The 18,493-nt window shown below is 40.9% G+C and overlaps 1 protein-coding gene across 13 annotated transcripts in view; it reads left to right on the top strand.

Moving 5' to 3' along the window:
- Positions 1-18,493, top strand: part of LOC133406791 (discs large homolog 1-like protein) — a 116,203-nt gene that overhangs the window by 63,886 nt on the left and 33,824 nt on the right. For 12 of the 13 annotated variants that reach the window (XM_061684714.1, XM_061684713.1, XM_061684712.1 and 9 more), the window contains 5 exons: positions 8,080-8,133; positions 11,941-11,991; positions 13,151-13,275; positions 14,012-14,181; positions 18,092-18,228. In XM_061684714.1, the coding sequence (XP_061540698.1) occupies positions 8,080-8,133; positions 11,941-11,991; positions 13,151-13,275; positions 14,012-14,181; positions 18,092-18,228 (537 nt within the window). Of the gene's footprint in view, positions 1-7,167; positions 7,957-8,079; positions 8,134-11,940; positions 11,992-13,150; positions 13,276-14,011; positions 14,182-18,091; positions 18,229-18,493 lie in introns of those variants that run through there. The other variant, XM_061684722.1, reaches the window with a different exon arrangement.

Raw genomic sequence — 18,493 nt, 5'->3', positions numbered from 1 at the left:
AACTAAAAAATAAATTGTCCATAGTTGTTCATGTAAGTGTGAATAGTTGCCTTGTGATTGACTGGCAACCAGTCCAGGCTGTACCGTGCCTCTCACCCAAATTCACCCAGGGTAGACTCCAGATCACTGGTGACCTTAATAAAAAGAAGGGATATCGAAAATTGCTGGATGGATGATAAAGAGAATGAAGTGTGCTGTCATGCTTGATTTGTGAGCTATTTTGACATAAGCATGTCACAGACGTATTAAGACACCTAAGAACTCTTATGAATTTTTTTATTTTTATTTAAATAATTATATCACCAAAACAGGGATTCTATTGTCAATTTCTGATTGTAGTTCAGAGTGTTAGTTTACCAGAAATTGACCTTAATCTGATGTTTAGTCATATACAAGCTTCTTTGTGCCTTTGTGTCTTCTTACCTCTTATTCAAGTTTAGCCTTTTCATTTTAGAGATAAGGGATCACGTCTCAGTTAGGAGAAAATACAGACCAGGCATTTGCAAAACCATTTCGTGATTCAGCGCAACAGAAAATAACATGTTTTATTTGATTTACTAAAATGATAATACCAGTATTAGAATATTGCCATTGGATTAATCTGTCCATAAATACAGCCAGAATCACAAAAGATGCAATTGCTTGTCTGTTGCTGTGAATCTGGACGCAGTGATTGGAGATGGGAGGTAGTCTGAGTCTTAACTAATGTGATTAGCATGGCAGTCCTAATTTCATTAGAGTCAAACTATATCTGTTTAGCTGAGGAGGCAAATGAAGTTTCATTACATATCAGAAAGAAATGAACAGTTAGCATGTTCAGTGGTATACAGTATGTGTGGATCACAGATATCTCACCATCTGCCAGCCGTGACATTTAACTGTTTGAATTTTACCTAAATTAATTGAAATGCATGAAATGAAATGACATGCAAGCTATTGGTATTATTTCTTCTGTATAGATTTGATCCGTGACATATGTTTTTATTTGTGCATGCTTGATATACAGCTGATTTAACTTTATAATTTCACATTTTGCTCATTTTTATCTCACTAGACAATTAAGATTTCTAATCCAAATTAATGATTGTATTGTTAAAATAATGACTAAAACGTCTGATGGTTTAAATAAATAAATAAATAAAAACCTGCACCAAAAGTCACTTGTGTAGGCGGATGCAAACCAGTGATAGCCTGAGTATGTGTCAGTGTTACGGTGTAACGAGTCATTTTATACTTAAATGTTAACCAGACTGAAACACAATCTGTAACAGTTTGTAAGTGCCCGCATTAAGAAACCTTTTAGTTTACACATTCAAAATTTCAAGATGGCACCTAACCGTGTGGTCGCCTCTTTTACATGCTCTGTAGTACTGTCTATGTTTTTGTGGTTTTAATTCGTCTTTGGAGACATTTTGCGACTCCTTACACAAGGGAAGACTTGCTAAACATTAGGGAGTCTACCCCGGACTTTCTTAAACCAACTTTCACAAATCGACTCAGTTTTTTTTTAGTTACTTACCAGAGCACCAGCCGTGGTGTGCAGCGTATGGAGGTGAAGGCAACCTCACAGAAGGAAACAAGCCGGAGTGCAGGTCAAGCTCCGTAAGAGAAAATTCTGAATGCCGCTCCTGTCGATTCACCTCTCAAATCTACGCTCCCTAACCAACGAAATGGACGAGCTTCATCTTCTTCAAGGTCTTCCCGTGACCTTCGATCCTTCAGGCGGCCCTGCATCAAAAACCGACATCAATGTGTAAAGGATATCACCACGTAGGCTCAGGAACATTGTTTTTTTTCAAGGAACACTTGAAAAAACCAATGTCAGTAAATACAGTTTGGCGCTACATCCGTAAGTGCAACTTGAAACTTTACTATGCAACGCAAAAGCCATTTATCAACAACACCCAGAAACTCTGCCGGCTTCTCTCTAACATGGACTGATGAAAAGTGTTCTGTGGTCCGACGAGTCCACATTTCAAATTGTTTTGGGAAATTGAGGATGTTTTGTCCTCCGGGCCAAAGAGGAAAAGAACCATCCGGACTGTTATGGACGCGTAGTTCAAAATCCAGCATCTGTGACGGTTTGGGGCTGTATTAGTGCCAATGGCATGGGTAACTTACACATCTGTGAAGGCACCATTAATGCTGAAAGGTACATACAGGTTTTGGAGAAACATATGCTGCCATCCAAGCAACGTCTTTTTCATGGACGTCCCTGCTTATTTCAGCAAGACAATACCAAACCACATTTTGCACATGTTACAACAGCGTGGCTTCGTAGTAAAAGAGTGTGGGTGCCAGACTGGCCTGCCTGTAGTCCAGAACTGTCTCCCATTGAAAATGTGTAGTGCATTATGAAGCATAAAATACAACAACGGAGACACATTACAACAAACAGTGTGGGCACAGACCTTGTGACCCCATCCTGCCTCAAAAGTCTGGCGGACCAGCTCGCTCCAGTCTTCACAAAAATCTTCAAGAGATCTCTGGAACTGTGTGACGTACCTTCCTGTTTCAAACGCTCCATCATCATCCCAGTCCCCAAGAAACCTGCAATCTCGGGTCCGAATGACTACAGGCCTGTCGCCCTGACATCTGTGGTCACGGAGGTCCTTTGAATGCCTCATGCTGGACCACCTCATGAGTGTCACAGGTCCCCTGCTGGACCCCTTGCAGTTTGCCGACTGAGCAAACAGGTCTGTGGATGATGCAGTCAACATGGGACTGCACTTCATCCTAGAAAACCTCGACAGTGCGGGGACCTACTCGAGGATCCTGTTTGTGGACTTCAGCTCTGCGTTCAACACCATCATCCCTGAACTTCTCTCCTCCAAGCTTCTTCAGGTCAGCGTCTCGCCTCCCACTGCCAGTGGATTTCCAGCTTCCTGACGGGCAGGACACAGCAGGTGAGGCTGGGGGACACCACCTCATCTACACGCACCACCAGCACCGGTGCACCCCAAGGTTGTGTCCTCTCTCCGCTGCTCTTCTCTCTCTACACAAACGATTTCACCTCAATGCACCCTACTGTCAAACTCCTGAAGTTTGCAGACGACACCAGTCATCGGCCTCATCAAAGACGGTGATGAGTCTGCGTATCAACAGGAAGTGGAGCGGCTGGAGCTGTGGTGCGGCCGACACAACCTAGAGCTTAACACGCTCAACACTGTAGCGATGATCGTGGACCTCAGGAAGCATCCTTCGCCACAGCTGCCCCTCAGGCTCTCCAACTGCCCTGTGTCAACCGTTGAAACCTTCAAGTTCCTTGAAATTACAGTCTCTCAGGACCTGAAGTGGGAGACCGTCAACTCCATTCTCAAAAAGGCCCAGCAGAGGATGTAATTCCTGCGGCTTCTGAGGAAACATGGCCTGGCACAGGAGCGTTTGAGGCAGTTCTAAACAGCAGTCATCGAATCAGTCCTGTGTTCATCCCTCACAGTCTGGTTTGGTGCTGCCACAAAAAAGGACAAACAGGACTGCTGAAAAAAAAAAAAATTGGTACGGCCCTATCCACCCTTGAGGACTTGCATGCTGGCAGAACTAATACAAGAGCATGCAAAATCCTCTTGAACCTTCCACATCCTCATCACCACCTCTTCCAGCTCCTTCCCTCAGGTAGGCTCTATCGAACAATGCAAACTAAAACTAGCAGACATTCCAACAGCTTCTCTTGCCATTAACTTCTAAAAGAGTTAATTTACAATTCCGTTGTAATATGCTGCCAATTTTATCTTGAGATTATTGTCACATCTCTCTCGGGCCAATTATACATTTGTGCACTCACTGTAGTCTTGCCACTCTGCACTATTTTCATATCTGCTGTTGACCCATACTGGCCACGCATGTGCTTGAGTGGTATCTGCACCATTTGCAGAATTGACACTGTTCCAGATTATCGCACTACTTGTCACTTTAAACTGCTTAAATTTATTAAAGTCTCTGTGCCATTTGCACAATGGTCACTGTACCAGACTATTGCTCTGTCATTTCAAACTGCTCTAAATTGCTACAGGACTCTGCATCATTTGCGCAATTGTCCTAAAAAAATAAATAAATGTATCGGCATTACCACATTACTGGTAACCTTTTATTGCTCAGTGACTCTCCGTACTTTGTTTTTATGTCTCAAATGTATTTTCTGTCAAACGGCTGTCTGTTGTCATACTAGAGTGTTTCCAACTACCGGAGACAAATTCCTTGTTTATTTTTTACATACTTGCACAAATACAAATAAAGATGATTCTGATTCTCATTTGTATGTTTGCGTTTCTTTTAAAAAAATAAAAAAATACCTAAAATCCATGGACTCTAACCCCCACACAGACACTCACACACACACACACACACACGCGCGCGCGTTACATAAGCGTGCACTCAGACTTGCCGTGTCAGTCAAATCACCAGCTGACTAACTGACTGCATTTTTTTGTTAAAAACCCACAAATACAAAAATTAATCCACACAAAAATTTATTTCTCTGTAATAATTTAGTGAGATTGTAAAGGTTATCTCAGCAGAGATTATTCATACTTGAGACTATGTGAGTCCCAAGATGCACATGTCTGGAAACAATGAGTCTCAGACCTGGAGCAATGAGACCCTGCGACGGGGTACAGATACAGTTGTTGCTTCGCGGTCTCGCTATATTGCAGATTTTGACTTATTATTTATTATTATTTTTTTATTTGTATTATGTACTTATTATGCTTATGTTTTCCTCTTCTCTTTGTCTCTTTCAATATAATATGTTTCAGCCTGCCACTATAGCATTTTTTTAGGATGATATGTGTGGAGTTTGCATGTTCTCCCCGTGCCTGCATGGGTTTTCTCCGGGCACTTCCTCCCACATCCCAAAAACATGCATGATAGGTTAATTGACGACTCTAAATTGCCCATAGGTGTGAATGTGAGTGCGGCTGGTTGTTTGTTTGTATGTGCCCTGCGATTGGCTGGCAACCAGTTCAGGGTGTACCCCGCCTCCTGCACGCCTCCATCACGCCCGCGACCCTAGTGAGGAGAAGCTGCTCAGAAAATGGATGGATGGATGGGCCATGGTACCGCTGGAAGTAACTGCAATACTTTGGCGAGGATTTCCGGGAACACGCAGGCTTATATGTAGGTGGTGACGAGGGCTGATTGGAGACAGATGCTGAAAGAGAGAGGGGAGGGGAGAAAGAGGGCTCCAATAATGGTACTGCAGGGCAGTATACGACAGCTTCCCCGGGTGAGCCGTATAGAAGTCATCCAGAAGAGCGGGATCTAGGATGAGCTTCCGGGAAATCCACGCCCGCTCCTCTGGCCCATACCCTTCCCAATCGACCATGTACTGGAACCCCCTCACCCTAGGCCTCACGTCGAGGATGCGCAACACTGTGAAGGCCGGATGGCCGTCGATAATCCGTCGGAGGGGGTTCAGCCGGAGGGCTCAGGGCGCAGATGGAGACAGGCTTAAGCAAAGAGACGTGCAATATTGGGTGAACTTTTAAGGACTGCGGAAGTTTCAATTGGACGGAAGTGGGATTGATGATTTTGGTAATGGGCAAAGGACCATTGAAGCGTGGAGTGAGTTTATGGGACTTGGTTTGAAGTGGGAGTTCGTGGGAAGAAAGCCAGACAGATTGGCCCACCTTGTATTCGGGTGTCGGGCAGCGATGACAGTCCGCGAGCTGGAATCGGCAAGGGGCGCAACAGACCAGCTGGTGGCAGGTGTGACATTTTATCTCTCAAATAGCTTTTACCTGGTTAAATAAAGGATAAATAAAATGGAAAATAAAGCCCGCCCTCGAGCTGCTGGACTGTGAGACCTTCACTTGTCAATCAAATGTCGTGAAAATTAGTTCACTGAAGTCAACTACTCCCTGAATATTGATAACGTGCCTCTGTGGTTATGGTTTATAAACAGTTGTGTGTGTGTTTGTTATGTGGGGAACACAAACACAACTCCGAGCGCTGACGTTTTAACGATGTCGCCTCAGTCGAGTAAGCTTTTTAGCTCCAGCCCTTAGCTCGCTAGCTTGTTAGCTCGCAGGCTAGCGAATGTAATCAGAATCAGAATCATCTTTATTTGCCAAGTATGTCCAAAACACACAAGGAATTTGTTTCCGGTAGTTGGAGCCGCTCTAGTACAACAGACAGTCAATTTACAGAACACTTTGGAGACATAAAGACATTGACAAAAAACAATTGTGCAAAAAGATGCAGAGTCCTCCAGCACTTAGAGCAGTTCGAATGACTAATATTGCAATAGTCCGGTGCAATGACCATTGTGCAAAGGGCGCTGAGACTTCAAGGAGTGTATGCGGTTGAAAGTGACGAGTAGTGCGATCATCTGGGACAATGTTGGTGGTGCAAATGTTACAGATACTCCTCAATCAGTGTGCAAATGGAGCAGATGCTACTCTGGCATGAGTGGCCAGTATATGCAAATAGTGCAGCATGGCGAGACAACTACCGTGAGTGCACGAGTAATACATAATTGGCCCCACAGAAATGTGACAACGAACTCAAGTCAAAAACTTTCCAGCTTGTTGTAATGGAATTATAGGTTAGGTGTTTAAGAAGTTGATCGCAAGAGGGAAGAAGCTGTTGGAATGTCTACTAGTTCTAGTTCAGTTAACTTTCTATTTGTCCCAATTATGTGCTTCTACGCAGTAAATGCTGTTCTGCCAGCGGCTTGCTGTGTCGTGAGCGGCGCGGTGGGTGTTACCACAACAACAAAAATGTATCGAGTCCAGAAAAATCTCCCTTGTCAATAACAATAACCCGCCCTACTCTGCCTCTGATTGGCTAGCACCAAGACAGGATTCGTACACGCACAGGACGGGTCTTAAAACACGTATCTACGGATTGAGATGCAGGGCGCACATCAAACGAGATTCCTGGATAAGTGAATTAAAAATGTGAAGTGATGTTACACCACTCTTGCTCTGAAAACACAAAAAAATAATAATTGGGATGCATAAATAATAAAAAAAATTATACAAATTTGTTTTTGAAAAAAATTGTATGTCTGCACATATCTGCACCTGCTGCTCCTCATTGCTGTTGTTGAATTAACTCCTCCCACCATGCCACTAATCCCTCTGATCCTCTCTCTTTTTTTGGTTCCCATTGGGATCAAGCATCCATTCAGCATGACTGACAGATTGTACACGTGGTGGACTGAGATAGCGAGAGGGGGGGAGGGAGAGACAAAGAGTGAGCGAGAGAGAGAAGGAATGTGATGGATGAGAGATTGAGATTAGTATTGAGCGAGAGATGCTATTCCTGCAAAGTCTGGGTGGACACTTCATTCGATTTTTAACTTTGTTACCTGGCTGTTAAGAGTTTGGGGGTGCTGGACAAGCACTGAGCTTCAACAATTTCTTCATTTACTGGCTAGTGCATGTTTGGTTTATGGAAGAGGACTTCAATTTTGGATGGCATAAATATACTCTGTGGAAAAAGTGATGGGGAAACTAGGAGAGGTATAAGTTAAATGGTTGTGAGGATTGTGTTCTATGTAGTACACAAGGAGAAAAGAAAATATGCGATTGAGTTGAAAGCATTTACTAAGCAGAGACGAAGGGAAGCCCATTCCTGTATCATCCATTGTCAACTGATATGTTTGCTATTCAGAAGAATGCTGTTGGGGGGGAAATGATTGTGCACAGGTAGACAGGTGACAGCTTGGCTTTTTCATGTTGTTTGCAACAGAATATGATATCCAGTCAGTCTACTAAAATGTAGTCGAGTCATATTGCTAAGTGGCATGTAAATTATGAATGCAAGTAAATTCTTTGTACATCAATTATTTGATTGCTGAGTGGGCCTCATAAATTATGTTTTGCATTTTAGTAGTACATTAGTCTTGTCTATTGTAAGCGGTGTGCAGTATGTCATGTAGTGTATGCAGTCGCTTCATGGTAGTAATCTGTACCAGATGTACTCGACATGCTCTACCAAAACATGAGACGAGTAAGTTATTACTACAGCTCTGTTCGTGTGTGTGTTCACGTTACACTGTTGTTGTTGTTTTTGTAAATGCTGAGTTCACATCATATTGTTGAGGGGGATCATTCACTCTGATCTATTTTGCAGGCCAACCCCCCTCCACTGGTGGTCAACACAGACAGTCTCGACACCCCCCCATATGTGAGTATGGAGTCGTATGTCATCAGTAATGCTGAATTTAAAAGTATGTAAAGTTATGATACGAGTCATCCCATTATATTTGGAATTTTAAAAAATAACAGACACACTGCACAAATCTTTCACCAGAGGATAGATAATTATAGTTGAAGTATAAGACAATATTTATGTGTCATTGGCAGTGTAGTGAGTCATATAGCTAACTTAAATACAGCTGACGTGACATCACTTCCTCCACATTAACCAACCACCATCAGCTTGTGAGTGACTGGTGATCTTTGGTTTCACCTAAAGTCAGCTAGGATGGGCTGCATATCACCAGCATCCGAAAATGGTTTAAGGCTTACAGAACTCTGATGGAAAATTGGTATGCAAAGTCAGAATTAACACAACACAAGGTAGTGGTCATTAACTGTGGTAACATTTGCATTGGTTTACACCTAAATATACCAACTGTGTGTGTGTGTGTGTTTGTATGTACATGTGTGTGTGTGTATGTATATATAATATATGTATCTATGTATAATATTTCAAATCTGGCCTCACCTGTGTGGAGTTTGCATGTTCTCCCCGTGCCTGCGTGGGTTTTCTCTGGGTACTCCGGTTTCCTCCGACATCCCAAAAACATGCATGGTAGGTTAATTGGCAACTCTAAATTGCCCGTAGGTGTGAATGTGAGCCTCCAATTGCCTGGCAACCGGTTCAGGGTGTACACCACCTCTTGCCCAAAGATATCTGGGATTAGGCTCCAGCACGCCCGTGACCCTAGTGAGGTTAAGCGCTACAGAAAATGGATGTGTGTGCGTGCGTGTGTGTGTGTGTATAATATAACTGATTATCTTAATAACTCATTGATAATAGTGTCATTCATAGAATATGTATAATATGTCTGTAAAGATGCAGTGCAGTGTCAACATTAAACATATAGTATATTTTTACCCCTGGGAAACAATGGTTAAATGCTAAATCCAGAATAGAATAGGTCCAGATGTCATTTTTCTGGTAGCCAGCTGCCACAGCAAATCAGTGTCTGTTGTTGTTAGCTAAGTTTATTATGTAATTACTCTGAAATGACTCCCTGATTGACTGTGTGGAAATCCCGGGAGATGAAGATTTTTTTGATTAAGTTTCACTGAATAACTACAATTGTACTTGACGCTTTTCACATTTCCTTTAAAAAGGAAGAACATAAATATAAGAAATAAGCATTCCAACGTGAGCTATTTGGGTTATCGTTTGCCATTACACTAATAACATTAATAATGTTATATAGTAGGATTACAATAATTATATGTTTGTAGTTCAATTTGTATTAGTTGTAGATAATTTTAACATTTATACATGCAAATCAGTCGTCTTTTGGCGAAATCCGCCGTTTTGAACTCAAAATAGGCTATTTACGTGAATCGTATACATCCTATGAGTCTTTCCTGGCGGGGAGGGGGTGTGTCGCCATCACCATCACTGTCGTCATATGCTGTTTTTTACTCCTTGAACACTGGCAGCTAGATCCGTTCCACACGTCCACCATCCACATGCAGATGTAATTTCTGAATGTTGCTCCGCGGCGGACTAACATGCGAGCACATTGGCCCGAGGTTCCGCCCGTGCGCTCGGGACCTGCTTTGTAATAAGTCACAGGAGTTGACGAGACCAGAAAAAAAACACACCGCCGCTTCTGCTGTTAAGAAATAACGGTACCTTTAATCCATTACAATGATCTAAATTTCACTTGCTACTTTTATTTATCAATTATTGCTTATTTATCAACTATTTCATGCGCGAGACTTCGACTTCCGCATCGGGCGCTGTTTGTTCCAATTCAATTTAAGCGGTATTGACGTTTAGTCTAGTTCACCAATCAAACGACAGAAGAAAGTCACATGACCTCACACATCATCTTCTATTGGGCTTCCCGGGTGTAGGTATTAACACTAGATAAACCAGCCCGGCTGATCGTCGTGCCTGAGTGGCCACCATTTAGGGAAGGTCGTCGTTACCATAAAGGCAACGGCGCGCTATTCTTGATTACATTTAGACGAACAAAAACAACAGCTTTCATTTATTGTAGTATTTGTCTTGCACTGACTACCTAAACGTAGATATTTCAGCTCACTTATAGCTTTAGAAAACACTGTGCAGTGAATTGAAGATGTGTTGTTGTAGTTTTGACTGTGCATACACACACACACAGCATCAGAATTTGCACATTCACATTTTATTTTGTAATTATTGTTTTTTTTTTTTATTGATGTTCATGCTGTGTTTAAAAAAAAATCAGAAGTCACTCACTATTTACTCAGTACTTGAGTAATTATTTTACTGTGTACTTTTTACTCTTAAGTAATTTTTTTGGAGGACTACTTTTTACTTTTACTTGAGTCACATTATTGTCAAGTAACTGTACTCTTACTTGAGTACAATATTTGGCTACTCTACCCACTTCTGGAGCGGACGTCCTCTATTGCTACTCTTACGTTTCAGCAACATTTTTGCTCATCAGATCAGCCAGTGTCGTATTTGTTGCACTGGTCTTTTGTGTTTTCTCGTTGAGGTGCTGCGGGTCGTGGCCCTGGTTGTGGTCCCAGCCGAACCACGAAGCACACGTAACATCGGCGACAAGAGTTGATCTACTAATACATCTTGTATTAATTAGGAAACACGGCTACAATTATCTAATTAGTTTACAGATGTTAATGTATTAAGCGACGGAGCGATGTTCGGGATTATGTCACCACACAGAATGAACTAACTTCAAATTCAGAAATGACAATAAAAACAAAAAAATATTGTATTTAATATTTTCCAGGCGGATGCATTTGGGATTAGCCTTTGTAGTTGGTAATAGTGAAAAATGAAGTGAAACAGACAATGATTTTAGTCCATCATTTTCCAGATAAAGAGTGTTAAAAGAGGAGGATGATATTCATATGGCACAGCTTGAAGCAGGCATGAGGTGCAGGTGGCGATGGGCCTGGCTCAAATTGGAGGGCAAAACAAAAAAAGCAAAGAAATGAGGCAAATGTAATTTTAATCTTAAATTTGTACATCAACATGTACTTGAACGGTGTAAATGATTGTTTTTCTGCGTGAAGAAAATGTGTTTATTTTGCCTTATTGTATTCTTCAGAGTCTTCAAGATTGCTTAATATATGTTAAAATAAAAAACATTCTATGCAAGGGCATGGCGGATCCCCACAGACCCACCCTACAATGTTTTTTTTTTTTTTTTTTTTTTTTTTTTTTTTTGGTGGGGTCACCTTTTTCATGCCTTTGGTGTTTACATGTCTGAAGATTTTACATGTTGGCTCATGGAATATACTGCAACGATGGAAATTCAGGATAAATTAATCTCCCAACACAGAGACATATTACAGACAAGGCGATTACACAGACCATTCGGATGCCATGACTGTGTTAAAATGTCTGCAAGGGTGTGCTCACCCGTTTCCTCCTATACAAGAACATTTCATCAGAGTTGAGTCCGATAAATTAATAGGTACCGGTAAATTTTGAAACAGAAAAAAAGTCCCGTGCACTCCGAGGTGGTCTGTTGGTCCGCTTCCCAAGGGCACCCCAGCAGCGTCCTCATGGGGCGAACAGTAATCTTTCCAGTAACCATTCAAACCACCATATTGTGGCATGCAGGTGACTGGGCGGCAGACGATTTAAAACCTGCAACCCTCAGTCCCCAAGCCTTGTTTCAATAACCAAGTTGATACAGCAAATATTTTTTGTTCTTTTTAACAGTGTTTCTGTGTCATACTTACAAATGTTTTTCTCTCTTTCTCCACATACTGTATCAAACAGGTCAATGGAACAGAAGCAGACTATGAATATGAGGAAATCACATTGGAGCGGGTAAAAATATAAGCATGCCAACACCAATTTTATCGATAGTTCATACTGTGCAAATGAATCACTCTTGCACTAATCCTAAAACAACAAAATGTGTCAAACAGGTCAATATTTAATTATTTTGTTTCTGTTTTTTGAGTCACGGAAAAGATGCCAGTGTGATTGGCTTGCACCACTTGAGCCGTTTGAGAGTTTTTACCTTGTTCAAGAATTTATTACAGTCGTATAACTGGCTTTTCAGTGGTATGTACCGTATTTTTCGGACTGTAAGACGCATCGGATTATAAGGCGCGGCATCAATGAACTGGTCTATTTTCATACATAAAGTGCACCGGATTATAAGGCGCATTCAGCGAAACAAAACAGATGCCAAACTCAACTCATTCACAATAACTCTCAACATTTTTCAGTTGTAACACATAAAATCCTGACTACGGTAGCCGTAATACACCGACAATCCATCAAGGGGTGCAGCTTCATAGCTTACCAAAGTCATACTAAAACATTTTGACAGGTTTTTTGAGCGCCGTGTACCACATAAAATCAGTTCGAGGTCAGTAAGCACAACTAGAATTGATGCATAAGGCGCACCGAATTATAAAGTGCACTGTCGATTTTTGAGAAAGTTAAAGGATTTTAAGTGTGCCTTATAGTCCGAAAAATACAGAACCCATCATATCCCCTCCTCAGCATTTTACCCAACTTTCTTGATTTTATTAACCTTTCTATTCCTTGTCCATTGTTCTCAACTTTCTTTCCCTGTTCCTCTGTCCCCTCTCTCAATTTTGCCCTCCTTTGTCTCTCCCCGAGGCTCTCTCACCATCCCTCTCACTCAGTCTATTCTCCTGTGACCTGGATCTGTCTGCTTGACTGGCTCAGCTTTAAAGACGCTATAGATATACACGCAAACAGAACAGAAATTACACACATTCCTATGCAGTGACAAGGACTAGAAGAAATGTTTACATTTGATTAAGAAATTGTGACATTTGCCAAATCCGTAGAGATTTTTTTGTCCAGTGACACAAACATGTTTGAAAATGTGGTTTGAGTGGAACATGACTAAAAACATACATATTATTATTCGTAGTAGTAGAAGTGTTATTAGTGTTGTTAATTAATTAATTACTGACATACATTCTCTATCTCCGTTTATGCATAGGGTAACTCAGGTTTGGGCTTCAGTATTGCAGGAGGGACTGATAATCCCCATATTGGAGAAGATCCGTCCATCTTTATTACCAAGATTATACCTGGAGGGGCTGCAGCCCAGAACGGACGACTCAAGTAAGCACACATACATGCACAAAATTATATTTGTTAAACACGACTCCATAATGGAGATTTATAGAAAATAATACGTAGTAATATATTAATTATTTGTGATACATAATTAATAATGATTTAATTAATGTGGTTTTCTGTGAGTGACTGGCGCCTCTCACCCAAATTCAGCTGGGATAGGCTCCAGCTCATGTAGTACTCTAATGAGGACATGCACGCTGGCAACAGGATAGAGTAATTAATATGGTATCAGTGCTTCCTGGTGGCGGCTGCCGCGAGCCAAGATGCTGGCTTCGTGAAGCGGAGGTCCACCGGTGCCGACCCGTCGGCATCGGTGTTTTTATTTAGACATACACACATCAGTGTGTATGTCAAAACAATCAGTGTTTTTATTTAGACATACACACATGGTCACATGGGTCGGGCACATTTGGACTCAAATGAGGAAGTGAAGCGCTCTCGCAGCCTGGCTAAGCAGCTTGGCTTCGTATAGACAGCACAAAACTACATTTTAAGCACAACTGCTCATTATTTTATGCCGAGACAAGGCCACGACAATATCGAGGCACTTTTAATTTTGCGATATTGGGAATATTGTGACATCCCTATATACGACTATAATTTCCTTTCATACTCTTGCCCAATCGGGAATGTTTTATGTTTTGCTAGCTTGACTTGCCCCAGGCAATCAGGAATTGGTAAACTTCGAGCCCTGAGTTCATAAAATTTTGTTGTGCAGGGTGAATGACTCTATAGTCCGAGTAAATGAGACTGATGTCAGGGAGGTGACCCACAGTGGGGCGGTGGAGGCCCTGAAGGATGCTGGAGGTCTGGTCAGACTGTGTGTACGACGCAAGAAGAATCTTACTGATAAGATAATGGATATCAAACTAGTGAAAGGTCCTAAAGGTGAGGAAACACTCCAAACATGATCACAAAACACACATTCCAATATGATATGCAATGTCTCATGTTAGACATTTATATATATTATGGTAATGTGTGCCGCCAATCAGAGATTCCTGACCTGCTCGCGGCAGTTTGCCATGTTACGATCGTTAGCGTAGCATATTTGTTGCTACTGCACTAAACAGCAGAAATTGCTACCCATGAGTTTGTTTTAACTTCAACTAAGATAGAAGATATCGACTAAAAGGGCTAGCTATGCAGCCGCTTTTAAAAGAAAAGTAATCACCGCTGCCGAAGGCGTGGGAAACCGCAGTTCAGAGTGGGTGTGAATCGAACGTGAGGTTGTGGAGGAAGACGAAGGAGAAAATCATCCAGCAAAAAGCACATGCAAGAGCTTTGGGACGTGGGAAGGTCGCGCAGTTCCCAAAGATGGAGGAAGAGCTGCTGCAGATTGTAGCCGAACGGAGGGCAAGTGGCTGCGCTATCAACACGGTAGAACTTCGTCTCAAAGCTCTGACAATAATGACGAATAAAGGGAACCAAGTGATCATTCCTGGTGGCATGACTGCACACTTGCAGGTAATGGACATATCGTGCAATCGCCCTTTCAAAAAGCACAGGCAGCAGAAATGGAATTGGTGGATGACTTCAGGGACTCATACGATCACTGCAGGTGGCAATCTAAGGAAACCCGAACTGCTGCAAATAACAGCATGGATAAAAGATGCATGGGATGCGGTTTCCCCTGACATAATTTCAAGGGGATTCAAAACATGTTGCCTCACAAACGCCATTGATGGCATAGAGGGAGGGAGGATGAGACCCCGCTGTTCATGATGCAATGCAGGAGGCACCGGAGCAAGAGAAACTGGACCAAGTCGTCAATGATGAGTTCTACAGTGATGCATCAAATGTAGCTGCAATGGATCTTCTTGATGGTCAGATGCTTCTTTTGAAGGCTTTGCCGAGTATGTGTGATGTAGTGGATAGACTGCACTATGCACAAATGTTTCGTGCACAAAGGTTTCTTAAGTAAAACAGTGTTAAATTGTTTATTGAATATTTAAGACTGTAGTACGTGTTATCAACCGTACAAATAAAATGTTATACCATCATTGAGCATTTATTTTAGTCGGTCGAGGGATTCTGTTCTGACAATTACAGGGACCGGTAGGGTATTTATTTATTTATTTATTTATTTTACATCATTGTTGGTGATGACATAATTTTTTTTTTAGCCTAGCAAAGGATTTGAAAGACTCATCTTCATCCTCTTTTACTTTACTTCTGCTTCTTTCCATGTTTTAAGAGTTATGTCATTCCATTTTATACAGGAATAGTTGCCACATTTGATTTTTTTCTGGAACACATGTAGTTTCATCTTTGCATTTCAGATGTTTTTTTTTACATAAATTGTATAAAACTGCAGGATGCCTTTCAGGAGTCAAGGATGTAAAGCATAACATTGGCCTGTCCCGACACCAGATGAAAATATATATTACCGGTACATCAGCCCATGCACAAAGATTATTATTAATGATTGTGATACAGACAATTTTTTGAAAAAAAACATACTAGAATAAAAGTACAAACCTCCCAGAATAAAAATAATTCATAATGTTTTGAGCATATGGATAGCAACAAAATCGATGGTGCGCATTTGACATAGGTAGAGGGGTTTTCCTGAATTTTTTCGGTCAACTTTGGGGGTGCGCATTATACTTCAGGGCGCATTATACATGAGAAATTGCGGTAAATGTTTATTTTTCCTGCAGCGCATGCTGGAGAGAATGACGCACCACGTGACTACTCTCCTGTACGATGGTGTTTTAAGTTTCGTCGCATTGATGAAATTATAGAAATATAATAAAGAAAACAATTGTTTGGGTCATTTTTATTTTGAGGATTCAAAAAAACAAAATGGAACATGCCTCCTGTAATTAAGTCAGTGCGAGGTAAAAAGCAGCATCCTCTTCTGTTTTGACACGCACAATACAACGCAGCCATCCTCGGACCTGAGCAACAAAACACAATAATATCATGTGTCATTCCAAATAAATACTGACAAAAATCAGAAACCACTTTACAAAAACATACACTTTGTTGCTCAATATGCTCTTACCCGTTTAATGTGACTTCTGTTTTCGGACATCACTGGACAGCTTCTCAACATCGGACATGTAAGGTGTGACTTTAATCTTGATTTGACTGCAAGCTTTCATCTGTGAGGTGGTTGTGGTATTTTATTTTAGTTCATGTTTGAGAATATCTGATCGCACAGGTATGTTGATCCAAAGATGGATAATACTCCAAATGCATGTTTCTTCATGTTCCTATAACTGTCAGGAAGAGCATTCCATGTTTAAAACACAAGTTTTCAATTTCGCTCCATTTGTGGCATTGGGCAAGCTGGGCTTTCTGGCGATCCTCAGCTATCTTTCTCTTTTTCCCTTTGCGATGCATGGCCCATCACACAGCTGCCGGTTTGTTTGCGACAGCCACCTGCAACACTGAGCTCAAAGAAGCGCGTGTCGCAGGCTATGATGCAAATCTTCGTTGACAGAAATGTTGAAATGTAATAGTTATTCCGCACATTTTTACAGCATCGGAAAACATTAAGAATGTTTGTTGTCATGTTTGTCCTCCTAAAGAAACCATATTTAAAACAAAAAAATATTTCTTTTCTTGAGAACCAACATTGTTAGTGTTTAGTTTTGTTTAGTTTTTTGTTTAGTTCTCGCTAATTTGAAGAACCAGGTTTCCCCCCCCCCCCCAATAGCACAGATACTGGTGCCAGGGATTGTAAAAGCTGGTTACACATGCCAGCACCTGCAGTGGGATATTGTCAATAGTGCAACTATTATTAATGGATGGATGTTCTGGCTGTGTAGGCGATAGTTGTGTTTTGAAGAGTGAAAGGGCTTCTGGCACCACGAGTGAGGTTCTTTCACCATAGCACAGCTGGTAGTTATTCTGTTGTTGGAAAATCCACTGTCCAGACTACATTGACTAAATTGACCACAACACCAGAGGCTGTCTAATTTTTCACTTCACAGTTCGGCTGACTATGAAGCCAGCATTATTGTCTCAATGCATGGTGTGGTGGAATAATGTAAAAACAACTTTAGTGTCATTGTTTCATCATAATTCCTCCCATATCCATTGGAAATAAATCTCAATAGGAGATGTTGTAGCAATAAGGAAAAGAATACTGACAATGTCAGTAGTCTAACAATAGAAGAACAAGCAGATGGGACCGGCTTGTAAGGAACAGTCAGCATAATTGTTTTTTGAGCCTAGCAAAGGATTTCATCCTCTTTTAGTTTACTTCTGCTTCTTTCCATGTTTTAAGAGTTATGTTATTCCAGTTTTTACAGGAATAGTTGCCACATTTGATTTTTTTTTTCTGGAACACGTGTAGTTTCATCTATGCATTTCAGATGTTTTTTTTTTTTTTTTCTTTGGATGCCTTTCTGGAGTCAAGGATATGAGCAAAATTATCATTCCCCCAAAAGATAAACAGGAGGATTGTACATTAGATAGATCAATTGATAGAAATAGAAGGCATGTTTGAAGGAAAACAAATAATTTTTTTGTTATTATAAAGGTACTTGCCTATTGATTATTACACACTGCATAATACATTATCTACCGGAATTTTGCTGTTTTTAATGACTCTTACTATACTCATGTCTCATAAGCTATGTATTTAATAATCTTGGCAACTGTCTTTCTTTTATTGCCTCTTTTTAGAAGCACTTTGTGTGGCATTTCTAGTGTGAAAGGTGCTCTATAAATAAAGAATTTATTTGATGTGATTACTATTAATTACATATAAATGTGACAGAATTTTCTTTTTATTAGGTTTTTATATGAAGAACATTCTTACTCAAACATTGTTTGTTCTCAGGTCTAGGGTTTAGTATAGCTGGTGGAGTTGGAAATCAACATGTTCCAGGTGACAACAGCATTTATGTGACAAAGGTCATTGAGGGGGGAGCTGCACAAAAAGATGGACGGCTACAGATAGGGGACAAACTCGTAGCAGTAAGTATCATTTTTGGGCTGTCATTTCTATTGTCACTCTGTCTCATGTGTCATTTCAAGCCAACTGATTTTGATTCCATAAACTGAAACTTCAAACAAATGTCTTGTTCATTTTTTTAAGACGGAGCGTGTCAGAGACGTTATTCAGTAAATGTTTGTCTTTCACTCTGTGTTCCAATAGCATCAGTGTAACTTCATTTTCATTATTTCATACATTTTAATTCTGTTTATTTGCTTGGCTCATGTAGTTTTTCTTCATGTGTGT

This window comes from Phycodurus eques, chromosome 8 (assembly GCF_024500275.1).
Source record: "Phycodurus eques isolate BA_2022a chromosome 8, UOR_Pequ_1.1, whole genome shotgun sequence".
NCBI classification, from domain to species: Eukaryota; Metazoa; Chordata; class Actinopteri; order Syngnathiformes; family Syngnathidae; genus Phycodurus; species Phycodurus eques.
The sequence above is the reverse complement of the archived record's forward strand: the minus strand, read 5'-3'. Positions and strand labels throughout refer to the sequence as shown.